This window comes from Xenopus tropicalis, chromosome 6, assembly GCF_000004195.4.
Source record: "Xenopus tropicalis strain Nigerian chromosome 6, UCB_Xtro_10.0, whole genome shotgun sequence".
Taxonomy (NCBI): Eukaryota; Metazoa; Chordata; class Amphibia; order Anura; family Pipidae; genus Xenopus; species Xenopus tropicalis.
In genome coordinates, this window is record NC_030682.2 from 64,934,901 (window position 1) to 64,947,893 (window position 12,993).

The 12,993-nt window shown below is 36.3% G+C and overlaps 1 protein-coding gene across 1 annotated transcript in view; it reads right to left on the reverse strand.

The window, feature by feature from the left end:
- nr4a3 (nuclear receptor subfamily 4 group A member 3) overlaps positions 1 to 6,956 on the reverse strand; it is a 48,069-nt gene extending 41,113 nt beyond the window's left edge. Inside the window, exons 1-3 of the mRNA XM_031904645.1 lie at positions 6,833 to 6,956; positions 3,834 to 4,681; positions 2,491 to 2,620 (exon numbers count right to left, since the gene is read on the reverse strand). Coding sequence (XP_031760505.1) covers positions 2,491 to 2,620; positions 3,834 to 4,679 — 976 coding nt within the window. The 5' untranslated portion in view covers positions 4,680 to 4,681; positions 6,833 to 6,956. The remainder of the gene's footprint in view (positions 1 to 2,490; positions 2,621 to 3,833; positions 4,682 to 6,832) is intronic.
- Between the last annotated feature and the right edge of the window lie 6,037 nt (positions 6,957 to 12,993).

Consider the following 12,993-nt stretch of genomic DNA (forward strand, 5'->3'; position numbering starts at 1 on the left):
TAAAAAATTATTTTTCCTGGAAAGGGTGGGTCTGAATACTGAATTCTTCTAAACCATAAACTTTGCATATATCTTCCTTGAAATGTAAATATAATATTAATATAAAAAACAGTTCAAAGTGGGTGATTTATCAACGTTCGATTTGGAATTTTTTGGAATTATGGCTCAAAAACTCTAATGCCTGATATTGATTAAGTGCAAAAAACTCAAATGTAAAATCTTAAAGCTTGAGAGTTTATGTAGAAGTCAATGGGAGCTGCCCAAGGCGACTTTGCTTCCCCTTCCATATTTTTAGTTTGAGATTATTCGAGTTATTCAAATTTATTTATTCAAACGAGGTTTCAATATTAATAAATAAGCAAGCATTTGAGTTTTGTTTTTTTTTTAATTCAAATTTATTAAACTCGAAAATTGATAACTAAGGCCAGAGGGAAGGAAGGAAGTGCTATGCTTCAATTTATTTAATTAAATATGCGTTGGAGGACCAGTGTGCAGGCTTCATGCATTGTCCTCAGTTGAGTCTACTTTCTTTAAACCAGTGCTGTCCAACTGGCGGCCCGCGGGCCGCATGCGACCCGCGACCCCCCTCTGTGTGGCCCCCCACCTGTCTGGCTGCTTTGATGGCTTACTCTTGTGTAAGCTCTAAGTGGTATCAGTACTGTGATTAACTGCCCCCCCTGCATGGTTCTCACCTCAGATTCAGGCTGTAATCAGGCTGTATTGTTTAAATATGTAATTCCCTGTGTTGTTCACACCTTTTAATCTCTGCATTGTTCACCCCCTGCATTGTTCACCCCCTGCAGCGTTCACACCTCAGGCTCAGGCTGTAATCACCCCCATTGTTCCCCTGTTCACACCTCAGGAGCAGTAGAAACCCACAAATAATCCCTGCACACTACAAAAAAGAACATATACTGAGGTGGTACTTCAATTAAAAAGTTTTTTAATATATAGTTATTGTGCAGACTGTAGGAGCAGTGCCAGCATTGTGTCACTGTAGGCTGCCCGTGTGTGCCATACGCACAGGCATCATAGGGCAAGCAGAGTATGGCACACACAGGCCAAGTATGGCACAAACCAGCCAAAAATGGCAAACACAGTGAAAGTATGGCACACGCAGGCAGGGTAGGGAAGGCAGAGTATGGCACACACAGGCAGGGTAGGGCAGGCAGAGTATGGCACACACAGGCCAAGTATGGCACAAACCAGCCAAGAATGGCACAGACAGTGAAAGTATGGCACACAGGCAGGGTAGGGAAGGCAGAGTATGGCACACACAGGCAGGGTAGGGAAGGCAGAGTATGGCACACACAGACAGGGTAGGGCAGGCAGAGTATGGCACACACAGGCAGGGTAGTGAAGGCAGAGTATGGCACACACAGGCAGGGTAGGGCAGGCAGAGTATGGCAAGTTTTTGCTGTACTACAACCATTAATATGGGTATGGTCATGTGATAACATGGGTGTGGTTTCAAGTGGGTGCGGTTTCAAAAAGGGGAGTGGTCAAAACTGGCTTCCATTATCGGCCCTCCACCACGTACATCGGAAAAATTCCGGCCCTCGGTACAACAGAAGTTGGACAGCACTGCTTTAAACCAATACTAATGAAGATTTAGAAGACGTCCATAAGAAGGAAAATGCCCTAACATGCACCATCATTTACATTTACAAAACATGGCTTGAACAGTAAGCAAGTTTTAATTCTCATGACTCATGAGTGACTTGAGTAATTTCTTTTTACATATATTGCCTCCAAACACTAAATGCAATGCTCTGACCACAGCAAGAAATAAAATAGCAATATCATAGAACCCTTATTTTATTATTATTATTATTATTATTATTATTATTAATTGCATAAAAAAGGTTTGTTAGGTACTCACAAGTAAAAACATAGGTATAAGCATTTGTGGACCTCAAAAGTTTATTATAACCACTGCTCTTCTTCCATAATGCATTCACTATGTGAGTACCTTGTTAAGCCAAAACTCGTTTTATGAAATCAGTCCTGCTTTGTCATTGGTGCATTGCTTGTATTAATGATGTATCCAAAGAGGAGAGCTCGTGAGTGCTAATCTATAGGAAATATTTAATTTAGGTCACTCATATGTGGGTTGTCATGTGTTTTCTATTCTTATCATCTACTCTGTGGGAAAATGATAAGTATGGTATGGTACTTATCATCTGGATACCTCTAAAAGTATATGGTACATCTATTCAATATTTTAGCACTAGGAGATATTTTTTGTGACTCCTATATAGATTTGTTCACCTCTATATGTTCATCACATTTAAGGTACATAAAATACATCTGCAATTTGCTTCTAATTACTGAAAAGTAATTAGAATTAGTAATTACTACACAACATATAACTAAAGGCTGTCATAACTATGTATACATGTTTGCTATTTTATAAGATGGACTATTGCATCTTATGATTAGCAAATTAATTTTAAAAACAAATCAACCCAGAAAACCAGAATTCCCTACCTTCTTTAACCATTCCAACATTAAGACATTTTTGGAATCTGCAGTACTGACAACGATTTCTCCGTCTTTTGTCCACTGGACAATTTTTATTTGCCAAACAAACATATTTAGCTTTTTTCTGCACAGTTCTCTGTAAAAGATGAGAAAAACAGCCTAATTAGAAGTGTGCGCAAGTGGCAAAGCATGTTTTAATTACAATTGTATAAGCAAAAATGCTATTTGTATAATTAGATAAAATTAATTTCCTATCAGACAAGCCTTCAGGAAATACAATTTTATTAGTGTTAGCTGCCGACACTAAAATTATCTAGGACAATTTGATGGAATTTTCAAGAGATACATTTTATAAATTAAATTAGCAGGTCAATGCATTATGCAGTTTGGGAAACGGATTATAAAATCTACTTTTATATTGCTTCAGGGGTACATTTAATTCTTGACAATTTCCTTAATTATTACTGACCTTTTTGTAATAACTACAAAGTATACATTAATTAATATCCCTATGTTGATGGTAATTTATTTATAAAATGCATGCATTTTATATATTTGAGGAGAACAAAAGCTTAACATAGAACTAGGCTTACTTTTTATATTTTGGCCTTTTGTACCAGCCCAAGCCAACCACAGCCCTTTACCAGTGAAGATCTGTGTCTCCAAAAATGCCAACTAGCTCCCCATCTTCTTCAGAGTCACAACTCTGAGCTAACATTAACTAAATTTAGGGCCCCCCACAATATACTATACACACAATATAAAATTCACAATATAAGGCTGATTAGTATTCATTAGATATGATCAGTGTGTTCTGCAAATTAATACATTAATAATCAGGCCGGCCTCTGAAGCATCAGCTACTATAAAAGATGTAACCTTTATTATTGCTAATATTTTGCATATTTCTAGTGACTCTTGGGTTCAGGTTGTCCTTAGTAGCCCAGAGCACAGTAAGCATGTTCGGTGCCACTGGTACTCAAAGGCAGCCCAACAAGAAGGCATGGATAATTAGCTTTATTAGGCTGCTGGCCCTCTGGACTAGTACAGCAGGTTCAGTATATAAAATACAACATTTCTAGCAATTTTCTTTTGTAATGTTTTGTTCTCCTATAAAGTGTCTTTACATTTGCAGACATATAAACTAAATAAAAGAATGAATTTCAAAGTTACTTCAGTATTTAATTGTATACAATAATTTAATAGTGGCATAATTCAGATATATCTTTGTATGCATTTCAGAACAACTGAAACACACTGATGAATAGTAGGGGGTAAAGTATTTTAAAACAATTACTGAATTTCTCCCTCCAACATTATTTATATCATATGTATTTTTCCAGTCCTACCTTAAAGAAGCCCTTGCATCCCTCACATGTTCTGACACCATAGTGCTGACATGCAGCGTTATCTCCACACACTGCACAGGTTCCTTCCCCAGAGGTTTTTCGGATGGGGGGTGATGGAAGGTTTCCATCCCCTGACACAGCGACATTGTGAGTACTTCCAAGTGAGGAAAAGATCAAATTAGATCCCTTTGTTATAGGCAGATTGTATGGCAGATGATCCATTGCCCCATGGGCAGAGACTCCTTCAGGACATAATAATATACTTTGAGACAGGTCATAACACATCCGTGAGTTAGAAATTGGGTTATTCAAAGGAGAATACTTTAGGTGAAAATTTGGATACTGGGGTGTAACAGTTTTAAGTAAAGTTTCAACCAAAGGCCCAGAGTTTATACATGACTGTGAAGGTGGCAATGTGTCAAGTTGTTCCCATCGTGGTGACAGATGAGCTGGGTATTCTGGGGTTGTCGGGGTTGAAGGAGGAGACTGCTTAAAATACATAGATGGGCTAGACATAACATTTGCTTGTTGAGAAATTGATGGTTGATAGTTGATTGGATGGTAACTCTCCAACTTTATCAAGGATCTCTGACTCGATGCTTGCATTTGATATAAACATGAGGGTTTGTGTTCATAACTTCCAGAATATCCATCCATGAAAGAGCTAAAACTTGGCAGGGATGTGGTAGCTGACGCTGTAATCCCTGTGCAGTTTAGATCCATGTTCACTTTGGAATGGTAAGAACTAATTAATTGTTTACTGAGCTCAGAGCCATGAGAGTAATGCTGAGTTATAAATGTGGAAACAGGTGGTGATGGACTATACCGTGCTTGCATGCATGGCATACCTGTGGATTTAAAAAATATATATACATTTTTACTATTTCTTTATAAACTTAAGTGATCAAAATACCCTGTTTGCCTGTAAACCTTTCCCCAATTTATTATCATGCATAAAAACAAAGTAGAATACCATCTTTTTCCAGGAAAACATTATATCGAGGAAAGAAAAAACGAAGTTTACTTGAATGGGACCACATAAAAAAAACATAAAATCTGGGACTATAAAAACAAATTACTGTATATATTTTAAGTACATAGGGGTACATTCTCCCCAGTTGCCCAGCTCCCCTGTGCGGCAAGTTTGGTGCCTTCTATGTTTGGCTGGTGTGATCAGCGAAGAACATGCAAACTGTAAGCTGACCTGGTCCTGACTTTTAGTAAATGCACATGCTCTTGGCCAGTGATCGCACCTATGGGAGCCTATATAGGGATTCTCTTACACAAAATAGGCTTTACTTCCCCTTTAAATTAATTTCTTAATGTTATTACAATTAAACATGCTTCTGCTTGTACTGTGCTACTTTGTGCATGTAACTTTAAAACAATGCAGCAGGAATCAGCTTATCTACAGCCAAAACTCCAATTGCCAGACCACCGTGCCCACTTCTGAGACTCTTTTTCACAGGTAGTCACAAAACATGCAAAGCATTGTAAATAGAGCCAGAATCAACAATGCAGAGAAATGGCAAAGAAGAGACAGAAACTGGTTTCAGTCAGAATTATATTTACAAATACATTTTAAATAATTAAAAATCTGTAATTTGTTTGTATTGGAAAGTTGTTACAACCCCTTTTATCTTCTAGTTCCTACAGCATTAGGCTACAAATATAAAAGACTCAGGTGGTCTCCAGTGTGCCTATAAAAAAAGCTTTCCATTGAACATAATATCATTCCAGGGCACCCACATTCAAACAGATAATACTGTCTGAAATTTAATTATAGGTTCCTTTCAGTCTTAATTTACCTGAAGACTGGGTCTGCCCTCAGGATCCGCCAATGTTTTATATAATTTGATGGACCTGCTTGTGTTATATTTTGTAACAAATACAGGTGCATCTCTATATTTTTCTGTCCTAAACTTTTCTTTCTTGTTTAGTAATGTGTATATATTAGTGCTACTTCTTCATATGTATTTTCTTATAAATTTACAGCATATCCTTTGTTAAATATAGAGAAAAAAGAAAGAGATTATGTCAAAATAAACATTTTAGCTTTTTCCACAACACATTTGGCACACTTGTTTTCTATGATAACATGCACTATGGATGCTAGCCTATTGATTTTTATTGTTTATAATTCATGTTGTGAGCAGTCAGTTCCAAAGATTCCTCTATATTATTTGCAGGCTGGCAGACAAGCCCTGAGGATGTCCCTGACTCAGACTTCTGCTGCAGGTTACCAGTTACAGTTAACCATAAATTTGGCATATTGTAGTAATATGGTTTTAAATCATAAAAATACACATAAACAATATCTCATAAGGCACTAAGTGCCCGTTATCCGGAAACTCGTTAACCAGAAAGTTACGAATTAGGGGAAGGCCATCCCCCATTGACTCCATTATAAACAAATAATTCTAATTTTTTAAAATGATTTTATTTTTCTCTGTAATAATAAGACAGTACCTTGTACTTGATTCCAACTAAGATAAAATGAATCCTTATTGGGAGCAAAACAAGCCTATCGAGTTTATTTAATGTTTAAATAATCATTTAGTAGACTTAAGGTATGGAGATCCAAATTACAGAAAGATCCTTTATCCGGAAAACCCCAGGTCCCGAGCATTCTGGATAATGGGTCCCATACTTGTACTTTCTTTTATTCAGGTAATTTAACACTTCATGTTGTATACCTTGATAACTTCCCTACAAGTAGATAACATTTCATTTCAGGTCTTATTTAAAACTGAAAGTGAAACAATGTTCATTATATACCGGTAAAACGCATTTATGCTGATATATAAATGGTTATAAAGGTAACAATTTCTGCATGTAGAAAGGATTTAAATAGTTATTTTATAGTACAGGGCTGAATAAATGTTTTCCTATTTGGCTCCTAACATAATTGGTTAGATCTTATGGCCATTTGGCTGTAAATATAAACTATTTACAATGTTAGCACCCAGCTATAACAAATACAAGCCTTTGATGATTACCTAGATGATTGGTGAATGGTGGAAGGGTTTGGCAGACTATCAGAAATAAAAGCTGAAAATTCACTACTTCTGAAGATTGTTGTCAGTGTGATTTTAGGGCTTAATGGTAGCTGTTCCTTTAACCTAGAATCTAACAGAAAAGAGAATATGTAGAGTAAAGGGCAAGATATTGTTCCATAATTAAATCAATAAATAATAAAATCAATCAGAATATTTAGTAATTGCAAAGAAAATGTATCTGAATGTGTACTAAACATTATATTGCAGACAATATATATTTACATTACTTGAGTGGATTTATATGACAAATTGGAATGAAACAGTAAAAAATCAAACAAAACCCTTGATGCATATACATTTGTGTTTATGTCTTTAAACCGGTTAAGGCAAATCTATAACAATTGATCTTAGTTGATGTACAAACAGCTGAATAATAAAGATTTCCAAATACAAAAACAACAATATTTCTTGGTATAGTTTTCCATTGCATGTAGCCTCTCACAGATGGTCATTATTTTATAGCAGCTTAAATGATAAAAAGCCATCCTTCTATAACATATATCCATAAGAGCAAGCAGCTGTTACTGAAAACTGTTACTGAAGTGTTATATATCAGTGAAAGGAGTATCTATGCATACTTTATTACCTGTTATTTGTATCTGCTGGTGTTCATCTGACCTGTCTCCACTGCTCTCTCTCTCTCTCTCTCAAGCTAACTGCCTCACTCTGAGCATCCAGGCTGCCCACAGACTAGCCTGGTCTCCAGGTTACCTAAGGAACACTTTGATGGCCTCAAAACATCCACCTAATTATTGCATTAGACCACAGATCTCAAATAATCTCATGAGCTCAGACTTCACTAAATTGCTTAAAAGATAAATAAGTGTGGTAAATTAGTGAGTTTTCTTGAGCTTTTCAAACTATAATGAACAGAACTAATGCAATTTTCCCACATAATCACTACATAATTGTAAAAGTGTAGAAAGTGTTGTTTTATGTATGTTATGTTCTATTTATATCAGTGCATATCCATCCAAGCAATGCTTTTATGTAGGAGTAGACTGGCTCCAATAGTCAGAAAAAGTGAGATTTCCACTAGTAACCAACAGGAGAAAAACAAACAAAATAACAGCAGTATCACTAACATCTAACATCACTAATCTAAGACAATTTGTGTAGCTACACAAAAACAGATAACACATAACAACTCATAACCAGAAGATCCAAAACCACAACTTCATCTAACTGATCAGCTCACCAATAGTTCCCATTTCCACAATAGCACCTGCCATTTTCAAACAATACCATTCTTACCTAACCTGCTCGATGCAAGTTATAATTCGCAATCAAAAGCATGCTTAAAAAGAAAGAGTCAGATCACTGCCGTACATCACACAGCTACGATCATGTTGCCTACAGCATCATTACTATGGCAACTGCAGGTAATATCTCCATATTGCATTCGTCCCATAGTCCACACTCGGCACGGTGAAAAGTTCTGTCGCTATTTACAACACGACATTACCCGCAAGGGATCTTGAAACCTCCTGCCCCATCCAATCAAAAGTTAGATAATAAGCGGGTATCAAGCTGCAGTCGCCGCTGCTGAGATACACACTTACTTGGTTGCTGGAACGATTCTGTACTGTTTTTCAATACTTGAGAAAAAAACATTAAAAAATAGTTTGCTGAACTTCCTTCTGTTTGTTATTATGGTAATTTCCTATTTAATTTCTTCAGAGCGGTTCTTGGCGCAAATAAGAATACACTGTTTTGTGTTATGGTATGGAATTAGCAAATTCAGTTTTATAAAAGGCTTTCAGGAGAAAAAGAAATGGGCATTTTGGTGGCGTTCAGTTTCTGTGCGCAATCTCCCCCGGCGTGTTTGTGAGTAGCGCACTGTGCGCTTTTCTAGAGAAGCGCTGGATAAGAGCTGTCAATCATCATACCGTGGGAGGGTCCACAGGCTGCACTCCTGCTCGGCGATTCTTTTCTCTGCTTTTCCATTGTTGAGTGCAATTGATAAACTGAACCCAGTTTTGCAGCTCTGCAGTGCCATCATCTGCTCCGACTCGCTTCATTCTTTCAGTTGTTTATGGCCAGTATAAATAATGTACCAAAGTGAGGATAATTTATACTCCTGAACTGTCACAAGCATGTTTAACTCTTTCACAGCTGGTTTTGAAGATAGATCTCGAATTTGTGCTTTCACACTCACTTAGGTGCATTTTTCAGTTTTCTAAGGAAGACTGTATATGATTGTTTTCATTTTAATAATAACAGCTTTTCTGCTTTCATTTCTTGTATGCAAGATATATGACTCCCAATCCCCCAAAATTAGATTGCATATTTACTTTATAAATGTAGAACTTTATCGTAAACATTATTTTTATATATGTCAAGAACAATTGATTTTCAAAGTTCGACTTTACCAGAGTATGCCAACACCAGTTTTGTGGAGACTCCTTACTTAAGTCCAATACCCACGATACAGCACCTAAAATCAGCATACTTTAGATTGTAAAATGAAAATAAATCAGTAACAGGAATATCAGAAATCCACCCCTGCTATTTACTTATGTGCCCTACCCACCCCACCCAGTTGGCAGATATTGTTACCCCCATGTTCACTCACTACCCCCTGATGCTTTACAGTCTTTTTCATATCCATTGATAACTTTCATACCAGTAGGCCCCAATGGGTTAACCCAGTCTTGTCATTTGAAACAGTAAGTAAAGGACAAGAATTATATACATTTCCCCTGCTCTTACCTGTGTATAATTTTTCATGTCTCAACTAAGTTTCGCCTGCTTTTAAAAGGTACATTAACTGAAAAATAATGTTTTGTTTAATAAAAAAAAACAATTCTAAGTAACTTTGCAATATACATTCATTACAAGTCTGTAATGGTTTTTAAGTTATTTGTATATATAATTGCTATTAAAAGCAGTGTTTGCTCTTTTCTATTCTCTGCCATGGTGGAATGTAACACAAGCTAGCAGATTGACAGGCCTGACTTGCTGGAGGAGACGAGCACTACTTGCAACATTATTAAAAAAGTAACAACCAGGAGCTCATGAAATACTGCTTTCAATGACATTTACAAATAGCTTTTAAAGCACTTTTTTTTTTATAAATGCATATAGTTGCTTAGAACAATGTTTTATTTTATTTGGCAAAAAATTATTTTTGGGGTTTACATGTCCTTTAACAGGTTGACATCTTTGCCTTTTGAAATAGATGGACCTGTGTTAAGGGGTCTAGGTGTCCCATGAAAGCTTTAAGGCCATAGCATTTCCTTGCTGTAAGGTGTATTTAGTCACAAAGCAATTAGATACATGCTCAATAAGACACCAGTTATCCTAGCCAATGCCAGTTGCTGCAAAAGGAGGAACTGAGGAACTGATTTTTCTGACCACACTGTATGAAAATGGAAGCAAATATGACAATAATGTGCTCTGAAAGTGAAGCTCAGAAATACAGGTATAGGACCTGTAATCCAGAATGCTTGGGAACAAGGGTCTTCTGGATAAGGGGTCTTTCCATAATTTGGATCTCCATACCTTAGGGCTGATTCACTAAAGTGCGTTAATTTTTATCGCATGCTTTTTTGCGTTAAAATAGACAAGGAAATTAGCGCACGATTCGCTACAGTATTAACGCAAGCGTTAAGTCGCATATCACATGTGTTAAATTTCGCGCTACCGAATGCATTAATTTTCGTGCAGAAACGAATACTAACGCATGATTCACAAACACTTAGACGCGCTAAATATCGCATTAGTCTGTGCGAAAAATAACACCTACTTGAGGCAGGCGGCAATTATAGAAAAGTACAGTTAATGAGGTTTTGGCAATAAAATATGGACTTTGCAGTGGGATTTATTCAAGTATGTGTTGGCCCTGGAGTGATGCAGCCTCCAGTTTGCAGGGAAATGGTAATTTTCAGTACAGTAATTTTACGAAAGTAATGGCATGTATGGCTAAAATGGTGTGCGTTTTTCACTGCGTTGATTAGTGCACGTTCCGTCAAATACCGCACAAAAATAGTCTTCGCGATTAAAATAACGCAAGCAGTATCGCGCGTAAATTAACGCAAGTATGCTTTTAGTGAACCTTGCGTAAAGACGTGAAAAATTAGACACGATAAAAAATGTAACGCACACTATAACTAACGCACGTTTTATCAACCTTTAGTGAATCCAACCCTCTTTAGTCTACTAAAAAATCAATAAAACATTAATTAAACCCAACAGGTTTGTTGTGCATTCAAAAAGGATTATTTATATCTTAGTTGGGATCAATTACAACATACTGTTTTATTACTACAGAGAAAAGGGAATCATTTAACCATGAAATAAACCCAATAGGGCTGTTCTGCCCCCAATAAGGGGTAATTATATCTTAGTTGGGATCAAGTACAGGTACTGTTTTACTACTACAGAGAAAAAGGAAATCAGTTTAAAAATTCAGAATTATTTGATTAAAATGGAGTCTACGGGAGACGGGTTTTCCATAATTTGGAGTTTTCTGGATTTCCAGATAAGGGATCCCATACCTGTACTATTAAACATATTGGTGGACTGCACTCCAAATGAAGGATTCTATTCATATTCAACAAAAAAGAATGCCTCAATCAATCACATAATTATTTTGGCATAAAATAGGCAAAGCTACTGGCTGGGTAATAAACCACATAGACAATGAATAGGAAAGAAAAAACACCAAACGGACATACTAGGGCAGAGTTTTTATGTATTAGGCTCTAAACTAACATTTTGATAAATCTGCCCATTTATTTAATACAAAAACACCCAAACTCAGATTTAATGCAACTGGTGTCTATACCCATCGGTACCAAAATTTCTCATAAAGTGTTAATTGTGTAATTGGGTAACCCCACATCCACAATCATGGGAGACTCACAATGGGTGCCAGAGCAGAGATCTTAAGATGTGGTAATGTTAAGTCATAGTATTAAAATGCCAACGCATGTTTCTATCCATCACATGGAACTTTATTAAGGCAGAACCATTTATGAATAATTATTCATTAAATTTGAATAATTATTCTTGAATAATTACAACATGTACTAATTAAAGTATCCTAAAATGGCATTTCCAGAATAATGTAAGGAAGAATTTCAGGAAGTATGCAGAGGCCTATATGAGGCTAATTAGGCAAAATGTTTGCCATCTTCAAGAGGGGCAACTAATCCATTTCAAATAATTGTAAATATACAATTTGATAATGGCACAAGTTGTCCCACTTTTTAACAGCTCAGTAGGATCCAACAGGGCTTTTAAAGCCATACATATCCACAGTATAGGGATATGTTTACATTGTAAAGGGAGAATGCCATAAGTAGCTTTTCAGGATTCTACTTAGAGAAGGAATGCATCTAGAGACCCTCTTGGGGGGTTAACCATTAATATTCTCAGGCATAATTTATGTGTATCACCAGCATTAAAGTGCTAGAGACTAAAATGTTAGTCCTAAGTTAGTGTGTTCTTATATACATGAACCCTGTATTCAAAGGATATTTGTTATACAGTATATCTGAAATAACTTCTCACTGAAGGGCTTAGATGAACTCTCCAGTAATACATGGGATAAAGAATTTTCATGCTGTAGTGTCCTTGTAACATTTTGACCTAGCTGACATGTACTGGCATGTTTTACATTCAGTAATTCAGGAATAATAACTGATTAGAGCTGCATTTCGTATGATGCACATCTATTGTAAACTAGTTCAATAAAGCACTTGAAGTGATGCTCAAGTTGTTGAGACGTGTTGATAATGATTAACCCTTTTACTGCCAGCCATTTTGGTCAAAGCGGAACTTGTATTGCCAGACAGTTTTTGAACATTTTGCACTGTTTCACTTTAGGGGCCTTCCCTCGGGGGGACTTTTAGTTTACCCAGGAAAACAATATATTGTTTTTTTCAGAACAACCTAAGCTTTCAAAATATGGTAGAATTTTTGTGTAATTCCAATTCTGTAACAAGATATAGGCTTCTAAATATCTAAAAATGCTAAAAAAATCAAATTTTCCATAATATAAACACACATACTAGAAACAAAAATTATTTTATGCACGAATATACAACTGATTTGGAAAGTCCCATGTCTCCTGAACGTGCCAATACCAAATATAT